This window comes from Scardinius erythrophthalmus, assembly GCF_964197995.2.
Source record: "Scardinius erythrophthalmus genome assembly, chromosome: 2".
Classification (NCBI taxonomy): Eukaryota; Metazoa; Chordata; class Actinopteri; order Cypriniformes; family Leuciscidae; genus Scardinius; species Scardinius erythrophthalmus.
This window is the reverse complement of record NC_138222.1, coordinates 49,720,239-49,743,087: the sequence shown is the minus strand read 5'-3', so window position 1 is coordinate 49,743,087 and position 22,849 is coordinate 49,720,239. Positions and strand designations below refer to the sequence as shown.

The window sequence follows — 22,849 nt, the reverse complement described above, 5'->3', positions numbered from 1 at the left end:
TGTTTGATTCATTGTGGGTTCCTTCTACGTCATACTCCAGGGTTCGCTTTCGCATTTATGCACGTGCACTCTTCAAAAATGGCGCTGATCATTGACACGCTAAAATATATAGGTTAAAGTGTATATATATATATATATATTAAAATGGGATGAAAGATATAAAATTTACTGAATGTTAGCTCGCTTATTATGCCCATTGCCCAAGAGCATCATCTGAGTCCATGCGTCATATTAACAAGAAAATATGCTTGTAACCACAGCTCAAGAGTTGTAGCTCCAACCACGCAAGTTTGCGATGCTGTTTGTGAATGTTCGTTGGAGCTATGGTTTCGGGAAACGCCAAATGTTTCAACTATGTTGGTAACGACGGAACTTGCAACCATAACTGGTCAATGCTTTTGGGAAATGCACCCCAGAGCATTTAATGTGTTTTTTAAACATTCAAGCATGAAAAGCTATTCTAGTAGATGCCAAAAACAAAATCAAGACTTTGTAAAAGGGCACAATATGGCCTCTTTAACACAAAATAGTTCCCCTCCGATGCCTGTTGAAGACCCCTAATGTACAGGTACAGCACCAATTTAAAGGTATACTTCATGACAGTAATGGTGGGGATTTAAATATATTCTATAGCATTTATATCCCTTTTTTATAGCATTTTATCATTTTACTTTTATCCAAAACATCTCTGCCTTTACACAGTCCAGAATCCAGAGCAACTTTTCCCTTTTAAAATGCACCTCAAACACATTCTCACCATTCATGCATTTGAGTCAAATGAGCTATTGCATATAATTCTTCCATCATTACCTCACATTCATCCTATTTTTATACACATACACGACTACATTATTGTTTCTAAGCAGTAGAAACTGAAGACGTGATTGCCCACAGTCTGCTGCAATGAAAGCATAGCCTGGTTTGTTTTGGAGAGCATCTGCGCTGAGCTCAATGGGAGGGGTTCACTTTCATGTCACTTCAAGCTTTTGGCTGGAATAAAAAAATAAAAATAAAAAAACGATTCTGTTCTCTTACAAAAGATGGCAAACCAGACCCAAACTAGACATATGTTTACATCTCCCTGCGTATGAGTTACAGAATGAATATTGCCAGTTCAACGTTAGCTGAAAGGCTTTATAGAACAAAATGCAAGCAATGCTGCTTAAACATTTAACCGAAATGAGACATTTTATAGTAAGTCTAAACTTTATAATGTTATGAAACTTAGTCTATAAGATCTGAGACTGTGGGCATTTTTAATAACTTCAAACCAGGCAGTCATGTGATCCTGACCTTTGGGAAAATGGATGTTTGTTTGAGAATATGAAGAGTGAAGCGTTATTATAATCTGTCAGCATTATGTCTGTGAAATTGGACGACAAGACACATTAATTCTGAAAGTTGAAGGCGTCTTTTCAAAAAACCCTGACTCATTAAAATAAATTAAATCACAATGAATATGCTCATCAATTGTGGGCCAGCTGGACAAATAAAGTCTTAATTAAGTTTCATGAGTTACATTCTCTCAAGTGCGTTTCACTAAATACAAGGGTGAATCTCACAAAAGTTAAGAATATGTCTGCCATATTTCACCCTAAAATAAAAAGAAAGAAAAAATTAAAGCCTGTTAATAGACAATTGTGATTAAGTCCTATTACTGTAATGTGGGATAAAATAAAAATATATAATCAACATTGTATTGCAGAAATAATGAGAAGTCTAAGGTGAAATATGTACATCAATATACAAATACATTGTCATCCTTGTATATGTATATATATATATATTAGTGGTGGGCCGTTATCGGCGTTAACGCTTATCGCGCGATAAAAAAAATATCGCCGTTAATCCATTCTCCAAGTTGGGTTGGGAGCTGGCTCTAACTACACAAGCTGATGACGCAATCTACCCGCGGCCGCGAGGAACACCCGGCCGCAACGCATCAAATTCGTCGTCATCTTAAGTAAACACGGCTGAAAGTGAAAGCTGGTGTAAAAGATCGGTGCAACAACATCCATTATTTGGACTTGGTTCGGATTTAAGCCGTCCGACGTAGACTGTGTGGTGTAACAGTTCGGTAAGTTAACACACGACTAATCCGTTCTACCACCTCAAATTCAAAACGAAACATATCACTGAATACCAGCGCGCGCGTATTATTCCCAATATATCTTAGTGAGTGGTGTAGCACATAATCTCTTTTTATTAAAAGCGCCCGATTTTAAGAATCGTTGTTGTGTTTCTTTTTAACTGAAAAGACATCAGTTAGAGACAATATTCTAATTTTAAATTTGGGGTTTCATAAGCTCCAAGCCATAATAAACAAGACCTACTTAAGTCTCTGCAGCTAGTGTACTTAAATCTTATTTATCTGCAAAATTATGTTGTATACTTACAGTTTTGCACAATATATGTTCTCAAAACTAAATACACCCTTTCAAAAAAAAAAAAAAAAAATACATTTAGCAGTTGTTTAGCAGGGTCTGTGTAACCTGTTCTGAAATAGTTTTATTATAATATCGTTATCGCAAGAGGCTGCAATGTATATCACAATATGGATTTTAGGCCATATCGCCCATCCCTAATTGATAGCCTATAGTAGTTGATAATAACATAGGCCTACCTAATGTTACCTACGGACGGTAACAGTACAGTAGTAACCTTTTACAGTCTATGAGTAGAACAGCTTTCTCAAGCAGTTTGTGATGCATTTTGGAAACAGGAGATGAGCCCCTGGTCTAATGCGCCACCTGGCTTGAAGACTTACTTTTATAGTCATTATTTGGGTAGCACACATATTCTGAATGCCTTCGGCAGAATTCAAATGAACCATTTTAATCTAGATTAATCTAGATTAATTTCAAAATTAATCTAGATTAATCTAGATTAAAAAAATTAATCTATGCCCACCTCTAATATATATATATATATATATATATATATATAAAATTTAAATATTATTAGATAAAATGTATTAAATGTAATTAGAATTTGGTGCATAAATGTGCTTAATTGTCATGAAACTATGATCACAAATTACCTAGACATTGTTTTCTATGACATTCACTCATAAAAGTGGATATTTCATGGGCTAAAAAAAAGTGTTTACTTAGTATTGCAGGTTTAGAGCAGAATAAAGCACATTAATGTAAAACGTCCTTATTGTGAGTTTTATCCTAATGTGACAAGCAGCTTGTCAGCACTGAAGCATCATTTGTCATAACGTAGAACAAGAGACACCACCTGGCATAGTTCCTATCTACAGCCATTATCGAGTTGGTCCCATCTCAGTGTGATCCATTGTGTGGCCATTTGGAAGACCGTTGTTATGGTAACAGGTTGAGTAATTACCCAGAAAGCTATGGGATGGCTTGTCTTCCACAACTTTGATTCGTCGAGCTCCCACTGGAATGACAGCTGCCTCAATGTAACCTTTGGGAGAGAGAGAAATAAGGGGAGAAACCAGAGAAAGAAGAGTGGAAAATGAAAAAAGACAAGCTATTTCAAACTGGTGCACAAGTGGGCAGGCACAGGTGCATGATTCTATAAAAATGTATGGAAATATGACGCGCGTGTGCATGTGTACAGTATGTCACTACAAATAGAGTACTTTCATGGCCAATCAAAGCAGACCATTCACAATGATTACGGAAGTCTCAATCAATACATCAATACACTGAGCAAAAGGAAAGGACCCTGAAAGAAAGGAGATAACAGCACACAAATGGCTGATGCTCATGCGTATATGAGTAATTGCCATCAGTTCAGCTCATTTAAAGAAGAGACCTTTGACGCTGAGGTCTCACAGACACAGGCAGCTTCGTGAAATATGTTTTGCAGGGCGAGATTAGTGTGACCCTGACTGGGATGATTTGACCTGCAGTTTGGATGACAGTTTGGATGAAATGATTATTGACAAGTGTTGGTTTCATTTACAGGCCCACACTTTGCACCAAACCTGTTTTAGGTCACGTTCAAACAGCAGCAGAATACGGTTGTCAGTCCTGTATTTGAGTCCTTAATACAGTTACGTTCACGCACAGTTCAGTTAGTAGGAGTGACAATCGCATTTTATAACCAAACAACTGGAGAACCTGTGCTGTGTGAACTGAACCGGACTGGACATATAGTTGTCTGTCACATCAAACGCGAGTCTACCATGTGTCTGTAGCTTATAGCGACGGAGATATGAGCTGTGTGTCATCTGACGGTTTAAGATCCAGTCACTGTCCACCACCGGAGCAGCTCCTGTCAGTTTTGTGTGCTACATATGACTCAATTGCTAAAAGGTTAATGAAGATTTTTCGGATGAACTCGCGGCTCTACTGGACGCTTGTCATGTCAAAAAGTGATAATACTTTTCAGTTTTATGGATGTCGCCATCTTTGTCACTGTCGCTGTGGTTACTGGTAAGAGAATACGGGCTTGACTCCAGTTGCACGTTCATACAGAAATTTGCTGCTGTAAGTTGCTGTGTGAATGGGACATTTTGAGACTCACATCTGTAAGTAAATACATTTGTCAATCCCAAAAACTAACAGTGTGAACGTAGCCTTAAACTCACCGTATTCCTCCTGGCATGATCACAAACATGCGGTTATCACTCCACATAGAAAAGACCACCACCCCCTGTTAAACACCCAACACCACATGACCATCCACCTGATTAGCATAAAACACATCAAACCCAGATCAAAAACACACACTCCTCCACATCCCACCACATCTGGAGGACCTAAAATAACGTCAGACTTTCAGGATTAAGTTTCTATTTGGTTTTGTTATGGAAAGTAATTAATCTCAAATAATGAAAGTTAAGGATATAGATGTAGGACTTTCCAATAAACATTTTCTGCCAAATGTTTAATGGCCTCTCCTGGAAGACAAAATTTGAAGAGTAAAATTTGTCAGGAAACACTACTGTACCAGTGATGTCTAGCTATTAAAAAGGAATAGTTCACCCAAAGACGAAAATTATGTCTAATTTTCTGTCCTCTGTGAAATGCAAAATGATGATGATGTTATGGTGAATGAGTTTATATTCTTAAAAAAATTATATGAACTACTATTTTATTGTGCTTTTATTACATTTTTTGTAATTATAGGGAGCTTTGCAGTATAAATCATCATCTACTTTCATTCTATGGACAACAAAAGCTCTTTGATTCTAACCTGACATCCATTTTTCGGTTTAACGGTAAAAAAAAAAAAGGAGAGAAAGGAAGTCATATGTGTTTGGAACAACATAAAGGGTGAGGACAGTACTTTCATTTCTGGGTGAATTACTACTTTAAAGCCTCGGTAAAGACATTGGGGTCATTGTTCAGCAAGTATTTAACAACAGTCAGGGACTTAATTTTGCTTCAGTTTTACATTATTATAAACAAATGAGGGTGATGCTTCTAGCTGAGCATACACTACCTTTTAGAAGTTTGGGATTTTTTTCTAAAATAAATTAATACTTTTATTGAGCAAGGATGCATTACATTGATATTGCTACAAGATAATTCTATATTAAATAAAAAATAAATGTTTTTTTTTTAAACATTATTTTTTGTTCATCAAATAATCCTGAAAAAAAAAATATTACAAAAATATTAAGCAGCACAACTGTTTTCATCATTGAATAACGTCTAGGTTCCTAATGTAACATCCATTCTCTGAAGTAGGGAATGGAGGCGTTACGTCAGAACAACTGACGAACTGGGGATCTCGCCTGTGAGCCCAATCACCCTCGAGCGTAAACAAAACAAGCCAATGGACACTGGTGAGTGAGATTTGCATCGCGAACCACATCACACAAATTGGGGTTGAATGGAAGCGTGCTGAACTCAGCCATTCAAGTTTTGCGCTGAGGAGCCGAGATGGTGGCATGGCCATTTCAGTGGTGGTACAGCAATTGTGTCAACGGGACGTAACGTCTCCGTTCACTCCTTCAGGGAACAGGGGTTACATTAGTAACCTAGCTGTTCCCAGACGTTACGTCCGAACAACTGATGAATTGGGATCCCAACCAAAACGCTGCAATTGCTGCCACTTCCAGAGCCCCACATAAGCCGTCTAATCCCCCCGCACCTGCTGGGGCGGAGAAAGGACAGGACTTTAACGCAGAGAGAGAGAGAGAGTTGATCACTGCTTTTCCCTCTTACCCACACAGTGAGACTATTTGGATAACACTGGTGTGATGCAGTAGACCTTTGGCAGGCCCAACTGGGTCACCTCGAGTCTACTGCTGATGTGTTACAGTCCAAAAAATAAATAAAAATAATGATTGCTCAACCCGTAGCACTCTTCAGAGTATGGTGGTATTTATTTACAAGTGTCCGAAAGTCCAATAATCCAGTAGTGAATATATACAAGTGTACAGTCCCGAAAAACAAAGTAACAAAACAACAAAAATAAAACAACAAAATAAATCAAAAAGATTTAACTAGAAGAATATGTACATAAACTCACAAGTCTCCATAATATACAATATAGCTAACGACTTTGCAGTAGCACGTTGGCTCGACTTGGTAAACAAGTCCTATTCTGGAGTCTGGCTGCTGCTTTTAAGGGCCAGACTCCACCCCTTTTTCTGGGCACCACCATTAATAGGCCAGTGTCATAAGGTGATATCTTCCACATTCAGATTGACATAAACTTCCACCTTATAAAAAAAAACAACTTTATACTAGGGCTGTTAACTTTAGTCGTTTAGTCGACTAATCGGTCGATGCCGTCTTGGTCGACTGACATTCTCATTGGTCGACCAGTTGCATAAATTTTTTCTTCTTCACCAATAAAGACATTTTCATTGATTTACTCCTTGATATTTATTCCTTTATAAGCAGTTATATATTACTGTATTCTAAATATAATTAGCCTATGTTTTATCCCCAACTTTAAATGCTTTAATTTAGGCTATTTTGTAACAGCGCCACAGTTTAGCGCACCACGTAGAACACTCGGGAACCGCACCTGTGGCTGGCTGCACTGCTGCTTCGCGCTCAGTAAGGAATATAGGTAGTTTTGCTGTATTCATTCAGTTAGAACACTACTTGTTTTGGCTTTAGTCGACAAAATGTCCAAGAAATCTAAATCTTTTGTCTGGCTGCATTTTACAAAAAAAGACGACAAGACTGTGGAGTGCAAGCTACGCGGCCTAAAGCTAACTTACCATAGCTCAACGACCAATATGACCTATCACCTAAAAGCGGTAAGCGAGATATACATGTGTCAGACAGCTTGCTATGTCTAATGTCTAAAAGTTTATATATTTTATTGGTTATGTAATGTAACAAAATGAAAATAAACCTATAGGCCTTCCTACTATACAGCCTATTATTAATAGGATTGTTTTTTAGGCTATTTGGGTTTTTTGTGTGTTTGTTTTAAAACGCCTAGATCGGCTGGACAAAAGTTAACCCATAGCTTTGAAAGTAAAGAAGAATATACAACCTGTATAAACGAGAGCTTTTGTTAGGATTTTTCATTATTTGGCAGTTTTAGCAGTTATATTTTTTGTAGCGTGTGGTGTGGTCAGGTGCACGATTGTGACTGTCACTATAGACCTAGGACAGAGCTCCTCACTTTGCAGTAAAAAAAATCACTTTATTTTCAAAGAATTGTATTATTACTATAGTTTTATGTATTACTGATGTTTTTTCGTTGTTGTTTTATAAATGCTCTATGACAATTGTTTAATAAATGTTCAATCAAAATGCAAAACATCGTGTCTTTTTTTTTTTTTTTGTCGACTGGACAGGACTTTGGTCGACTACAGCCCTACTTTATACAAACAAATTTCAATAAACATAATAACATAATAAATTAGACATACATAACTCAAATTACTGCTTGTCTTTAACCTAAAACTTGGGTACCCCACATATAGACACCACATGGTTTCACCGGGTTCTGGTCCACTGCGCCAGCGCGGCATAGTCCGATGATGCCATAATCACTCACCCTACCTGAGCCTGGTTACGCCAACATATAACACACAATTTAATATTAATACATAAAACAAACAAATAATGAGAATGAGTGATATGTCCGGAGGGAATAACAGAAGGGAAGTATGGACTGTGGATGATTGACTAAGTGCTATCGGGATCACGTGTGCACTCGCTTCTCCAATAGTGGCATCAACAGGTGAGAAAAGTGTGTGTGGTTGTTACATGTATTGACAAATTGAAAGAAACACTATGGAGACCACATCCTGCCCATAGGGAGGTAACCGTTAAAGACCGTTAGGTCTCTGTGGTAGATCCAGCCTAGCTAGGGTGAAGTCAATACCGGGCAGAGATGACAGGGCGAGGTCAGCCAAGGGAAGCGGTAGTGTGGAAGAATACACATGTGGGTTCACCCGAAGGGGAATCAATACACATGGGCACCTAAGCTGCGTTTCCACCGCAGGAACTTTCCCCAGGAACTAGGAACTTTGGGGTGGTACTCGGTATGTTTACACCGCAGGAACCAGGGTCTAAATGAAGTTCCGGGTAAATATTTCCCCCTCCGAAAGTCCCTGCTAGCGAGGTAGTACTTTATCAAAGTTCAGGAACTTTCAGGGGTGGGACTTGGGCGCTGAACATGCTGATTGGTTGAGTTCATGCCGCATTTTGATTGGTTGACTCCACGCAGCATTTTATTCAACCACCATCTGTTGCAGTGCGTGCAGTAACAGTCGTCTGCTATTCGAATCAACAATGGAGTTTAAAAGATACGACCGATGGACTGACGACGTGGTTCAGGCTTTATTAAGCTTAAATTCAGAGGATTAAATCCAGCAGGAACTGTAAAGTTGCGCACAGTCCTAAATCACCGGACTATTTGCCTAATCTTCACGGTACTTTAGACCGTGGAGGAAATGCGGCTAGCAACAGGTCTGGGGGGAAAAAAGTTCCCGGGACAAATTGTTCCGGGTAATTTCAGTGGAAATGCGGCTCTAGTCTAGCAAAGGGTGCACCTTCTGGGTATACACGCACAAATGCTTTCTCAGCATGCTTATGCCCAGGCATGTGAAACAGCGATCGTGGCCATCAGATGAGGACAGGAAACGACCACATCCAGAAACACATGGATGGAGAGCCGCCTTCTAAGAGCCGCCTTCGCTCACCCTCCGCTTGCTCTTTTAGGGAAAAAGCTTAGTGCTGAAGCGCACAGGGACGGTCACTGGTTCTGCATGGCGTGCAAGACCCACTTCAAACAGTCTGCACTGCAATCCCCAATTTGTCAATCGTTCTGACTTAACGTTGAACATGACTGACTGATAGGGAACTACTGATACTGATAAAACTGATTACTGTTTTTACTGTATTTTTGATAAAAAAAATGGAGCCTTGGTGAGCACAAGAGACTCGTTTCTTAAAATCTTACTGACCCCATATTTTAACCATATTGTTTAAACTAAACATCTGCTTCTTTTCAGATGATTTTACCAAGCTGAGGCATTGAAAGAGACTCATAAACACAAGTACAGGACACATTGTGCAAATTAAGTACAACAGTTTAAGAATCATTCTTAGAGAAATCAATGTTTAGTGGTAACATGTAAACGTTTCAATAAAGACTTATCATGAGCTCTGAAGTTAAGTGATTAATTGTGATTCTTCAGAAGCCATAAGTCAGTCAAATTCATTATTAAATTAAGTAACTGTCACCATGGGAACTGTGGCTGATGAGTATGAGCAGCGACATCACACACCCATGGAGAATGATGCAACTGAATAAGTTTCCAAACTCAAACTTACAATATCAGAATATTTTTAATAAATTAAATATATTTCTATTTTAATAAACATTGCAAGTCTCTTATGCTCATTAAGCTTGCATTTATTTGATCAAAAATATAATAAAAGACAAAAACATTGAAAAAATGTTTTTACAAATTAGGAATAAAACATATAATTTAAAGTGTAATTTATTCTTGTAATGGTAAAGCTGAATTTTCAGCATCATTACTCCAGACTTCAGTGTCACATGATCCTTCAGAAATCATTCTAATATGCTGATTTCCTGCTCAAGAAACAATTCTTGTTACTATCAATGTTGAAAAATGTTGGAAATTGTGATACATTTTTTTCAGGATTCTTGATGAATAGAAAGAATTAATTTCTTTCAAAAAACTGATCTCAAAATTTTGAACAGTAGTGTACATATGGAATGGGAATGGGAAAAATACTTCCAGTAGAAAGGCTGCTAAGAATGTGGTTAAATGTGAAAGTGGAAGAAGACTGAGCCAGATCTCTCTATAGGAGTAAAGTCCTCTCATGACTGCTCTTTAAGATCCACTCAAACACACTTTCACACAGTGAGAACTGGTTTCAGAAGCCCAAAAGATTCATTTAAAGACTTAAAAGACGAAAACATTGCAAATGAAAGAAATTGCTCAATTCTGGTCTCCTGAAATGCCAGGAACTATGATTGTTTGTCTTTTCTCTTTTCTTTGCTTGTCAGATTACATGTGATCTTTAGTAAAAGCAGACTGTACAAAATCAACTGTCCTTCATGTCAGACTGAAGTGTGGTACACACGTTAGCTAAGTCAAGACAAACAGCACTAACGGGCCATTTTGCTCCATCAATCCGTGTCACATCCACATGCACAAAGCCAAAAAAGCACTTGTGAAAATGGGGAATTTGTGGACTGTGAATTTGAGTTAATTTCAATATGATCATAATATGATGGGAATGCTAAATAACAAGACTTCTGATTTAGTCTCTTGAATTTGTCTTAGACAGCAATAATTGTACAGTGTGCATGCAGCTTTAGACAAAGTAGAGTCTTTATTTGGCTCAGCAACAACTCCCGGCAAAGTATAAAGTCCTTAGTTTTGCCCTGACTCGTTCCCTGTAGGGCTGGGCATACATACATATTCCCACATTCAGCAGTGGACAGGATGATAATGGCCTGAAGCTAGAGAACAGCTGAAGACCATAGGGACATTCGGTATTAAAGCAGTTTTGGGAGGCACACAGTGACCTTGGAGTCATCCAGACTGAGTCCAGTGAAGAGCATATAACCCATGAGCAAAAGTCCTTACTCAGCTGATGAGGGAGAGCAAAAGATTTTCAAATGACAAAAAAGTTTTAATCTCATTTACAATGTTAAATCATTCACAGACACAGACCTTGTGGAGCATGTCAGCTAAATGAAAATGTCATATTAAACAGAAAATGGAAATTTGTCGTGACAAACTTTGAATTTTATCCTCTGGTTAGAGGTTTTGAAAAACAATATGAGACCATGTTAACTTGACAAACCAATACAATTATACACACTGTTCATAAGTTTGGGAACACTACAATTTTGAAATTCTTATTCAGTTAGGATGCATTCAATCTATCAAAAGTGACAGTAAAAACATTTATAATGTTATAATGTTTCTATTTCAAATAAATACTGTTCTTTTGATCTTTCTATTCATCAAATAAATCTGTTTTCAACATTCAATTGTTTTCAATAAGAAATGTTTCTTGAGCACTAAATCAGCACATTATATAATGATTTCTGAAGGATAGAGAAAAATTCAGCTGGAAATTCAGCTTTGCCATCATAGGAATAAATTATGTTTTATAATGTTTTAAAAGAAAAAAAAAACTGTAATTTTAATTCTGATAATATTTCAATTTTTAGATACATTTTTGATTAATTAATTAATTTAATACATTTTTGTTGTCATATATATATATGTTTTTTTATATATATATATTTACATTTAGCTGTAATTTATTCTTATTTTAGTATTAGTTATTTTAGTACTTCGGTTAGTTAAAGGTGCTCACAGTGTAGCTTTAAAGGTACACTGTGTAACTTTTTTGGGGGTTAAAAATAACAACACTAAAAAGAATCTTATTTCATAAATATAATAAAAATCGTACCGATCACAAACTTTTGAACAGTAGCGTATACGTTGTATTGAAATTAATCAGGACATCAACTCTCATAGTATAAAGGTGTGTTTAATATAATTATTAAAGAGCAGTTAGGTGTTAATCCCATAGAATAGTCCGTATCAAAACAACCTGATAGACGACAAACACAAACACAAACACACACACACACACACACACACGTCAAACCATGCATCTTACATGAGAAACACTTGAGAACAGCTCTGGGTTTCGACATCACACACGTAGAAACCTTCTTACAAAGGCTATGAGGGACTGAGAGACACAAAACCAACATGGTCAATGGAAGAGAATAATCACTGTTGATCTTTGTTAACTTCAATAAGCCAACACTCACTACTCCAAACTGAAGACAACTACAAAGAAACTACAGGAGTGGCCCGTCAGAAGAGGTAAGAGAGGCTGAGCCTCTCTTGTATAATTTAGTCTACAAGACCTGTTGTGTTGAGCACCAGCAGGCCTGTTGACGCACTAGAGCAAGACTGAGAGCTGCTTTAAGTTTGTGTTAACGTCAGAACACAAATGATTCTATTATTCTCCTCTGACTCACCCATCCCTTTGGAGTGGTTGAAGTCTCCTTTGATGATCCTGCAGGATTTGCCATCACCATTGCAGATGCCACACCAATCTTCTTTCGCAGATGAACCGATGATGCCGTCACAGCCGATTTTCTGAAGGAGGCAGAGTAAAAAGAAAAAAAACTACTTCTATTTCATGATTCATGAGTTACAGAAATGTCAATTACATATTCATGAATGGACTCTTGTCTTGATCTTGTTAAGATTTATCTTATTAGGGACCTATTATGCTTTTTTACATTTTCAACTTCCTTTAGTGTGTAATGTTGCAGTTTGAGCATGAAAAAGGTCTGGGAAGTTACAAAGCACAAAGTCACACCCAAATGGAGTTATTCTCTATATCAGTAAGCACTGTTTTTGAACTCCCTGAAACGCCTCCATTGTAGTCTCGAGTTTTCTTCTGGGAATGAACACGAGGTCTGGTTGAGTTCTGTTAGAAGTGTGTTGAAACTCGCAGTTATGGTAAGGGCCGTGACATTTCTGAAACACGCTCAAAACGGTTGACTGACGTGGTCACTATCAAGTGTCATTGTATGAAAAGAAGCTGTGTAAAGATTCTTTAAAAAACTGTGCTTTACAAGAAAGCAGACAGTATGTAAAGGGTCGAAATATCTTTAAGTTTATTTCTCCATTCAGTAAATCCATCCATCAGGCTAAAACAACATGCAAAGGCTAGTGTCGATAACACATCAGTGTTGAGCCACAATATACTTTTGATTTCTTTGGCACAACATCAAGTCACATAAAGTATAATTGCTCAAATGGTTGGATATCTTCAAACACAACAAAATCATGCCTGAAAATAAAAGCACTGACATATCATGTAAATCTTCAACGAATAATTTCAAAAACCTAAAGTACTTTCCTGCTGAAAATGCCATTAGTACATTTTGCTGTAAAACTGCTGTATTATCTGGATGCACAGGAAATCATTCTCCATTTCACCTCAGGAATTACACAGTGTGCAAACAGAGAGAACCGTTCTGATTGGTTGTATATGATCGAATGTGTCATATCACACGTTTTTAGCACGGACAAACTGGAATCTTGTCTGATTAAGATGCAGTATAAATCAGTATACACCAAAAAAAACAATGAGAAACTTTTGACAACAATCAGAAATTAAGGTATAACATTAAATGCACTAAAAGAATAGTTTCGTTTTGATTTTGTGTGTAAATAATGTCCAGCTTTCATGAAATCCAGGTAATCTCTGTCAGTTATTTTGTTCTTAATAGGCTTGCTTAAAAGTCTGAACGAAGTGGAATCGAATAAACAAACAGGGAAAGGTCACTAAAATCGCATTTTCACTGGAGGATTCTGGCGCTGATCATCCGTTCACTCCCTCTAGATGACACAAGAGCTGCATTCAGATCGTGAATATGAGCGCTATCCCCAAAACAGCAATTCTGGGATTGTGGTCAGCAAAATCCAGGCCAGGATTCTGCTTAGGATCCACAGATCCACCGACCCTGAATCTGCTTAGGCCAAGCATTGTTTATATTATAGCATGAAGGGATGTAGTCAATGTTCAGGCCTGATGAATCCCTATGCTCACTTACAGTAACCACACGTGAGTGTGTGTGTGTGTGTGTGTGTGTGTGTGTGTGTGTGTGTGTGTGTGTGTGTGTGTGTGTGTGTGTGTGTGTGTGTGTGTGTGTGTGTGTGTGTGTGTGTGTTTGTGTGCGTGTTAAAGTGCACACAGTAAAATCCCTTCCAGACACTTTGACCTGTTTTTTTTTTTCAGTCCTGCTTTCTATTAGTGAAGGCGGCTTGCAGACTGTGACCTCCTTTCAGTCTTGTGCTCTTACTAGTGGCCATTGAGCAACAGTGTGGTTGACTGTAGAAACAGCGGTTACAACTAAGCTGTGTGACTAAATTATGAGCACAGAAAAAGTATATACTTCTGAGTGTGTAGCAGAAGAGTAGGCAAGCTTTGGGACATACTACTTGGTATTAATTCTGTCTTTAAGGCCACATTTATATTACATGGTTCAAGTGACCCAATTCCGATTCTTTCCTCCCATGTGGCACAGATCGGAAATGACCCACAAACGTGTAAGCAGGAAAAAAGCACATGGATTACATTATTCTCAGATCGGTTTCAGGCCTCATTCATATGTGGAAATAAATCTGACATTAATGCCATGTAAACTGACAGATTGGATATTCCCCTGTCAATGGGAGTTGTACATTCTTGAAAAAAGCAACGATGGCAAATTACGTCAACTCAGGTGGACCCCAACCGCAATCATGGTTGGAGTCCCAATGGAGGACGAAGACTCAACCCAATGTGTTGCTGACCTTTAAAGGGCACCTATTATGCAAAATTCACTTTTGGTGTTTGAACATAAATGTGTGTTGGCAGTGTGTGTACACAACCAACCTATAATGATAAAAATGCTTCCAGCCAGTGCTTTTTTTTATCCCCATAAATCATAAGCAGTGTCTCAGAACAAGCTGTTTTCAGATGAAGTAGATTTCTCAAGTGACTTAGATTTGCACAAGCCCCTCCCACAACCGTTGACTAACATTGCCGTATTAGCGTAGACCCGCCCTGAGTGAGCTAAACACAGTCCGCTATTGTTTCAACGCTGCAGCAGCCTTAAACAAGAATGTCTTATAAGCAAATGAGATGTTTTGTTATAAGATGTAAGAATGAACATAGCAGTCGTCATTTATTCTCGTTGTTACTCAGGGATGGATCTGTACCAACTGTTCTTGATCCAGCTTACAGTCTCCGGTGCGACAGGCCTAACGTTACTGGTCACGGCAGTAAGGAAAGAGAGAGTGTGCACTTCTGTTCATAGGAGTTGTTTTACGGATGCGCACTTATACTGTGTTTATTCAGCTTTTACTGTGATTTTCTGGAGTAAAACTGACGCTTCATCTTCTGTGTGATGTACAATAAACTTCATTAAACACATCAGTATATTTTTGGCCATCATTCGGACGGGGTCCGCTACAGCAGGCTTGTACAGGGTATATGCAGGAATCATAGAGATGAATTTACTACTTTTTACTACCTTTTTTACCACCTCCACAATATTTTTTACTACCAACACGACATCAAGCAGCAGCCCTTTTTTGGAGGGTGGGAGGGGTATGCAAAGCACCACTTACTACCCATCATGCATATTAGGTACACTAATGTTTAATTGTGATCATTAAGTATTGTCATTGTCAATTATGTTTTTTTTTTTGTAGTGTCGAGTTGAGTTTCAGTTGTCCTTATCTTAACCTTAGCCCTTGAGTTATCCGAACCATAGCCCTTAGCCCTAATAAGGTGAATAATAACCTTGGCACTTTGTCATTGCTATCAACTCCGACTCACTCAGGCCAGGGCTCGACATTGAGGGGCTGTTTACACCTGGCCACTTCATGCGTTTTCTCAGATCGGATAGCTATCTGATTTATCAAAACGATTCCATTTACACCTGGTCACATAAATGTGTTTTTGCGAAATGGATTTAAATCCGATCTTCAATTCCCGCGCTATATGCAGATTTAATGGAGTGCACGTCACCGAAAGCAACAGATATGAACTGCATTTTTTTGATCATCAGCTAAAATTTCAAAATCAAAGACCGCAATAAGAGAGAGCAGTAACAGCCCTGGTAAGATCATTTCGTTTCTTTACTTTTAATGATGATGATTGTGTGTTAAGCGTCTGCGACTTACTTTCATTTTGATTTGCGATAGTTTGCACGTTGGCTTAATGAAGAGATGCTCAGCTTCTCATCTGCGGTGATGCGTGTTCCAGTAGCGTTGTCATATCTGGCTATAACATTACATATAGCTTATAACACTCTAACACGTTTCTTTTTTTAGCATTTCTGGGAGGAGTACAATTTGCATATGTGGTTTCAACAACCAGATGCATTTACTGTACACTTGTCCAGTTTCATCTGGAATGTGGCCCAGACCACCTCCTGAAGTGGTTTGAGCGATCGGATTCAAATCCGTCTCGAATGCGTTTCGGAGGGCATTTACACCTGGTCTTTTCACGATCGGATAGCTATCCGATCTGAGAAAACGCATGAAATGGCCAGGTGTAAACAGCCCCTGAGCTTTTTCATGTGCTTGTCCTTTGGACAAGTAAATCTGTCATTCACTTGTCCGAGTAAAAAAGTTGCTTGTCCGGTATTATATCCTTATAAATATCCTCATCTGTGTTCAGTCAGCTCTGATATATTTAAATCTGCATATTGTCAGATTTAAATATATCCCCCCCTCCAAATCTTCTTAAGTGTATGCTTCATCTTTAGTTTTAAATTTTATCAATAGATTAAATTGGAATAGCCTAATAAGATAATATAGGGCTGTTGTTACCCTAGGTAGGGCTGATCAAATTAAATCATTTACACTGAAAATTCACAACTGCATTAAATAATGTTATGCATCTTTAAATGATAATGAGCTTTGCTCACCCCGCCCCACTGTTCTGTGCGTACACGGTTTGTAACACAATTTAACACAATAACCATAACGCATTGTTTATTAAAACCATGGGATTATGAATTATATTGAGAACGTCATACATAGAAAACATGCCGTAATGTACCCTGAGTGTAAAAATAGCCGCATTCATCGTGAAGCGTGCAGCAAGCGATTTGCAAAGATTAATATAAAGATTAATATAAAGGTTAATAAAACGTTACACTCACTTCTTCTGGAGGTGCAGCAGGAACATGAATAGTTGGTACCGATCCTTTTTTCAGGAGCAGCTTCTTAGCAAAACCAGCTTTATACTGACCCTCGTTTGTAAAGCAGTCTGGTGAAATGATTCGCGCAAACATGAAAGCATTGACGTTGATCGCGGGGAATTCCCTTCGAAAACAAACTCAGCCACTGCGTCTTCAGCGGTTCGGATTTAGGAACATCAAAATGACTGCTGTGTTCGTTATTACACCCAAGAACACCACAATCGCTTAGACGCCATTCTATTCAGTGCTCCAGCTATCAGCAATGAATGCGCCGGTTGGCGCGGGCTATGATTGACAGCTCGCTCACGAGGGCGCAAGGGCGGGTCTGTGTTGAAACGCTGCTGTCAATCAACCATTGTGGGAGGGGCGTCGATTTTGTGACGTCACAAAATCGAACAGCTTGATTCAGGAGAGGGGGAAACATAAGAAGATTAAAAAAAAAACACTGGATGGATTTTTATCATTTTATGATGGTTGTGTACAGGCACTGCCAACACACATTTCAGTACAATCAACTTGTAAAAGTGCATGTACCATTATATGACCCTTTAAGTGTTGCTGTGAGATGCGTTACGCTTCTGCTGTGATCTTTGTTTGGAACTATTTTTGCTGCTGAAACAGAACAAAAACAGTCAATATTGTGTTTGAACTGTTTATTGAACTGTTGTATGAAAGCAATGTCACATTTTCAGTCGTGATGGTACTCAAGAAAACAGCACTCGTCGTGTGAGGTTGCTAAACTGTATCATATGTTAAAAATATTAAAACACATTTTGAATTTTGGCACTGGCAGTATTTTGTTAACTGAGTTTACATTTGTTTGGATTTCTCCTCGAGAGTCTGCGCGAGCCTCAACAGCACACCCTTACCGTCAGTAATACGTTTATTATCCACTATCGATCGCAACTTACAATAAATATAATACAATCAGAATCATTCTCTCATTTTAGTGATTCCATAGTTATTTTTTTGTTATTGATGTTTAATCAGGCTACTTGTCCAGTCGGGCAAGTAAAATTCTCTTTTACGTGTCCCTTCAAAAAAATCTACTTGTCCCGGACAAGCGTTAATGCCGAGCCCATCAGGTCCTGTTAGCACCGTATATATTTTTAAATCATGCTAGATGAAGTTAAAACATGGAGACACAAATATTAAGCAAAAAAAAATGGAAATTCATATATTGAGGCAGTGATGAAAAATTTACTACCAAGTCAAATTGTGTTTGTTACCTTTTACTACCTTTCAAGGGCCTTAATTTTGGTATATTTTTTTTACTACCTTTTACTACTGCGTGGACACCCTGTTGTATTAATAGTGAATAAAAGCAGATAACAAATAAGTTATAACCATAATTAATACCTGTTCTATCTCCATACAGCATATATTCTCTGACTCTGTGGGCATCATCGTCCGACTCCGGGTCGAAATGAACACCGCTAGTGAGAGTTTCTGTTTTGATATTATCATTCCATGAGATGAGATTGTCCTGACACTGAGTGTGAGATACACACTAAAACGGAGCATTTTTCTCAGTCCCAAAAAGTGACAATTTAAACATGTTGTAAAAAATGATCTGTTGGGTACTTTGAGCTAAAACTTCACATACACACTCTGGGGACATCAGAGACTTATTTTACATCTTGTGAAAAGGGGCATAATAGGTGCCCTTTAAAGATGGTGCGGAAAGCAAAAACTTGTATTAGTATTTCGCCTGCGTCCATTGCAAATTGTGTCGTTTTTACTTCCTTTTCAGCTTAAGCTTTTCTGTAAGATTAAAAATCTTGTGAATACACACCTGACATTTTCCGCTCACACACAGGTCGCTCTCATATGGTCCACATGGCGTTCCGTCCTGCACACGCTCTGCCACTAGTACTGGTGCATCACTGCCAATGGGTGTACAGTACAGAGCACATGGCTTTTCTGGGAAATAAAAGCATACACACACATAAATAAATGCAGTAAACTGAGCTTTGAAGCTAAAGGAGGCACACGTTTTTATACTTTCAGCAAGAACACATGAAGTGCACTCATGGTAATATTTGGTGCACATGTTCTGAGGAGTCTACTTAAGAAGATCACAAGCCTGTTTCTGAGTGACGTGTTGTGATTTAAGAGCTGCAGTGATCACAAAGATCAAAGTTTGGCCTTTGTTTTTACCACTGTGAGAGCACTCTTGAGTGCTGCTGCTTTATTGCTTTTGACAAATCTGTCTGTCTGTTTGTCTGTCTGTCCATCCATCTATCTATATTGAATGACTTTTATAGATAGATAGACAGACCAAAAGAAAGAAAGAAAGAAAGAAAGAAAGAAAGAAAGAAAGAAAGAAAGAAAGAAAGAAAGAAAGAAAGAAAGAAAGAAAGAAAGAAAGAAAGAAAGAAAGAAAGAAAGAAAGAAAGAAAGAAAGAAAGAAAGAAAGAAAGAAAGAAAGAAAAAGAAAAATCTGACATTTGGTGGACAGCTGTAACAATTCCTGTAACATGGGACAGACAATTACAGTGCCTGATCAAGCATTCCAAAACAAATATGGGAGAAGCATGTATGAATAATTAAAAAATCAGCATATACTGTATATTGCCTTGAACCAAGCTTAGGCTAATTAGTGTCATTAGTGACACAGGAAAAAATAAACAATATGCCGGGATGACAGGACTGTTAGGATTATTAGGAGTGACAGCGAGAGCACTAAAACAACAGGAAGATTGGGTCAAAAGACTTTCAGAGATGAATTTGGATCCTAACAAGGCATAACATTCACCCTCTTGCTCATAAGCTGCCTGGTAATCAACAAGTGAACGTGTCCTTAACAAGAGCTCACAGTGTGATATCACACAAGTGCTGTTTTTAATCAAGATCAGACAGATTGGTCACTTTCTCAGTTCTCACTCTCATCTCCTGGTACTGAGGCCTCTACAAACAAACCAAAAATGGACATATGCTAAATGAATGAATGAACGTAAATGTATTTAATTATATGTTATTATATGTATTTCTACCATAAAAAGAGGATAGTATAGAACAGAACAAAGAGATAAAGAGGCATGAGACCAAGAGGATGTTTAAAAGAGCATCTAGGCATTGTTGTGGTCTTAGACTTCAGGACTTTACTGTTTATTAGCCTATAACTACACAGATAATTACTCTACTAGAGGTATATTTTTAGTCGTACCATCATCGATTACAGCTGACCACATCTGGCTTTTCTTCTTACTGGCCTGCCTGTCATGAGACTGACACTGCTGATCTCTAAACGTGGGCAGACCCTTGGAACACGGCGGCCCCTCACACACTTTATGCTCCACGCTGGCCTTCTGACAGTGCCTCCCTCCTGGACCGGGCCTGGAGAACCAGAACCACAAGAAATACAGTTATACATAGAATTCATGTTCTATGACCTAAACATGCATTCTAACCTAAAAAGTTCAATCAAAAAATGACTGAGAGAAGGTTTTTCCTTTAACTAGTGGATTTTGAGAGCCCATAAACCTTCATTAGAGCATGTTTCACTGCCTTAAATTATGACAGCTGACAACATAACAGTCTAAAACCTGTTCAGTAACATGTATCCTCACATTTTCACAGTCCCCATCGTGTTCCATCATTCAATCTGTCTCATTTCTTCTGTGAGTCTCTCCAAAATGTCTCTCATGTTAATGAGTTTGCCAGGCAGAATTGTACCGACATCTCTCAATCATTTTAGTTAAACTTTGTTTTAAAGCTTTAACCTGAATTATTAAACTTCTAGAACATTTACATTACATTTACATTTTTGTGTTTTTGAAAGCTCACTAATGCTGCATTTATTTGATCAAAATAACAGTAAAACAGTAATATTAACAGTAATTGTTACGTCCTATGTTGTTATTTGTTTGGAGTTGTTGTTTTTCCCCTCCCTTTTCTCTCTGTACTTTCACTTTTAGCAGGACGAAGCGGCTATCTGATTGGTTGATCCATCGGTCAATCATCAAAATGCCAGGTGACGATACAACGCGGCTTCTCCAATGAGGGCGCACCATGTGCCTTCAAAGAGCGCACCATGAAGGGAGATGATTTGCACGCTAGAGCACTTGATCCTTTTGTGATGTATGTTTACCTGACCTGTACTGTTATAGTGTTTTGAGAAATGTGTTCTTTGAGAACTTGGTACCTGAGGCTCATATGAGTTGTCTTTTCTCTGTGAGTATTTCGCCGTTTATTTTGTTCTGGCGGTTTGATCTGTTATTAAACGGGGAAGAGAAAAGAACAGCTGAGATATCACGTGATATACATGTGCTACACTGAGTTATCAATTATGTCTAGAACACTAGTTTAGCGACCTGTGCCATTCTTTGTATTTTTCGTTTTGGTTAGTGAGGGTAGTATATTTAGGGCGTCTTTGACGCTGAAGATCTTTTGTTTTTGTCCTTGCTGATTGTTAATTTACTCAGATTATATATTGTTTGTTTTTCTAGTAAGATTGGTTTTGGTTTTACTTATTGCTTTGATTTGGCACGGTCTAGTTCTTTTCTCTTTACCTTTTTCCTTTTTGTGAACCTTTTATTTGGTTTGTATAAATTGCTTATAATCAATTCCTTTGAGGTGTCCTTGTCATATTGATTCATTCTCATTGTAATAAATCACTTTTCTTACACTAGATTGGTTTGTGTGTGAGATGTTTTCCAGTACGTGTTCAATATTTTAATGTTGCACGCCTTATTCCCTCTAGACTAACAAGGGTTTGTAACAGTAATATTAACAGTAAAAACAATTTAAAATAACTGTTTCTATTTGAATATATAATGTAATTTATTTATTTTTTAGCATCATTACTCCAGTTTTCAGTGTCACGTGATCATTCTATAATGCTGATTTGTTGCTCAAGAAACATTTCTTATTATTATCAATGATGTAACAAGTCTCCAAAAAAAATATGCCAAAACAGCAATTTGGATAATGGTTAACATAATAGAATAGCCTGTATGTTCAAAATGATGTTAGCAGAAAAGGACAGGTGTTTCTGAGGTGGAGGAAGTTATTATATTTTGATGAAAGATTACAAAAGACCAGTAATATATATATATATATATATATATATATATATATATATATAATTTCATGTTGTCTAGATTAAAGATTAAACATCACTCACTGAATAACACGGATACAGAGTTCACCATTCAATATATAGGGCCCAATCATACACCCGGCGCAAGTGTTTTTTGCTAGTTTCAGCCTGACGCAGTTTTCATTTTCGCGTCCTGCGCCACATTGTTTATATAGCAAATGCATTTGCGCCCATCTGTGCGCCCATGGGCGTGCTGGTCTGAAAACGAGGTGTGTTCAGGCGCATTGTTGGCGTGTTGCTATTTTGAGGCAACTGAAATATTTGTTTTGTTATTTAAAGAGCGCGTTAGTAATGTGCGGCTATAGGTTGGTCCATAACGCACGTACACTTTGTCCCGTAGATAATCTGCTTGCGCACTTTAACCTCACGCATGAGCTGATCCGTTTCCTCGCTAGAGAAGGGTTTAGTTTTTCCGCTTGCAAATTCCGCCATGTAAATAGTGAATCCGCCAAACGCAACTGGCTTTTAAAGGGAATGGGAGATGAGACTCTGGTTGGTTTATTTCATGTTACGCCCAAAACACACCCATTACTCATTAAGAGAATAGGGACAACCCTTTTAAAC

General features: G+C 38.0%; 2 protein-coding genes across 2 annotated transcripts in view; one reads left to right on the top strand and one right to left on the bottom strand.

Annotated features, from left to right (window-relative positions):
• LOC308687382 (uncharacterized protein) overlaps positions 1–22,849 on the top strand; it is a 439,906-nt gene that overhangs the window by 105,531 nt on the left and 311,526 nt on the right. The window lies entirely within an intron of this gene.
• adamts17 (ADAM metallopeptidase with thrombospondin type 1 motif, 17) overlaps positions 1–22,849 on the bottom strand; it is a 163,754-nt gene that overhangs the window by 65,497 nt on the left and 75,408 nt on the right. Inside the window, exons 13-16 of the mRNA XM_081359916.1 lie at positions 20,351–20,520; positions 18,977–19,104; positions 12,448–12,568; positions 3,352–3,432 (exon numbers count right to left, since the gene is read on the bottom strand). Coding sequence (XP_081216042.1) covers positions 3,352–3,432; positions 12,448–12,568; positions 18,977–19,104; positions 20,351–20,520 — 500 coding nt within the window. The remainder of the gene's footprint in view (positions 1–3,351; positions 3,433–12,447; positions 12,569–18,976; positions 19,105–20,350; positions 20,521–22,849) is intronic.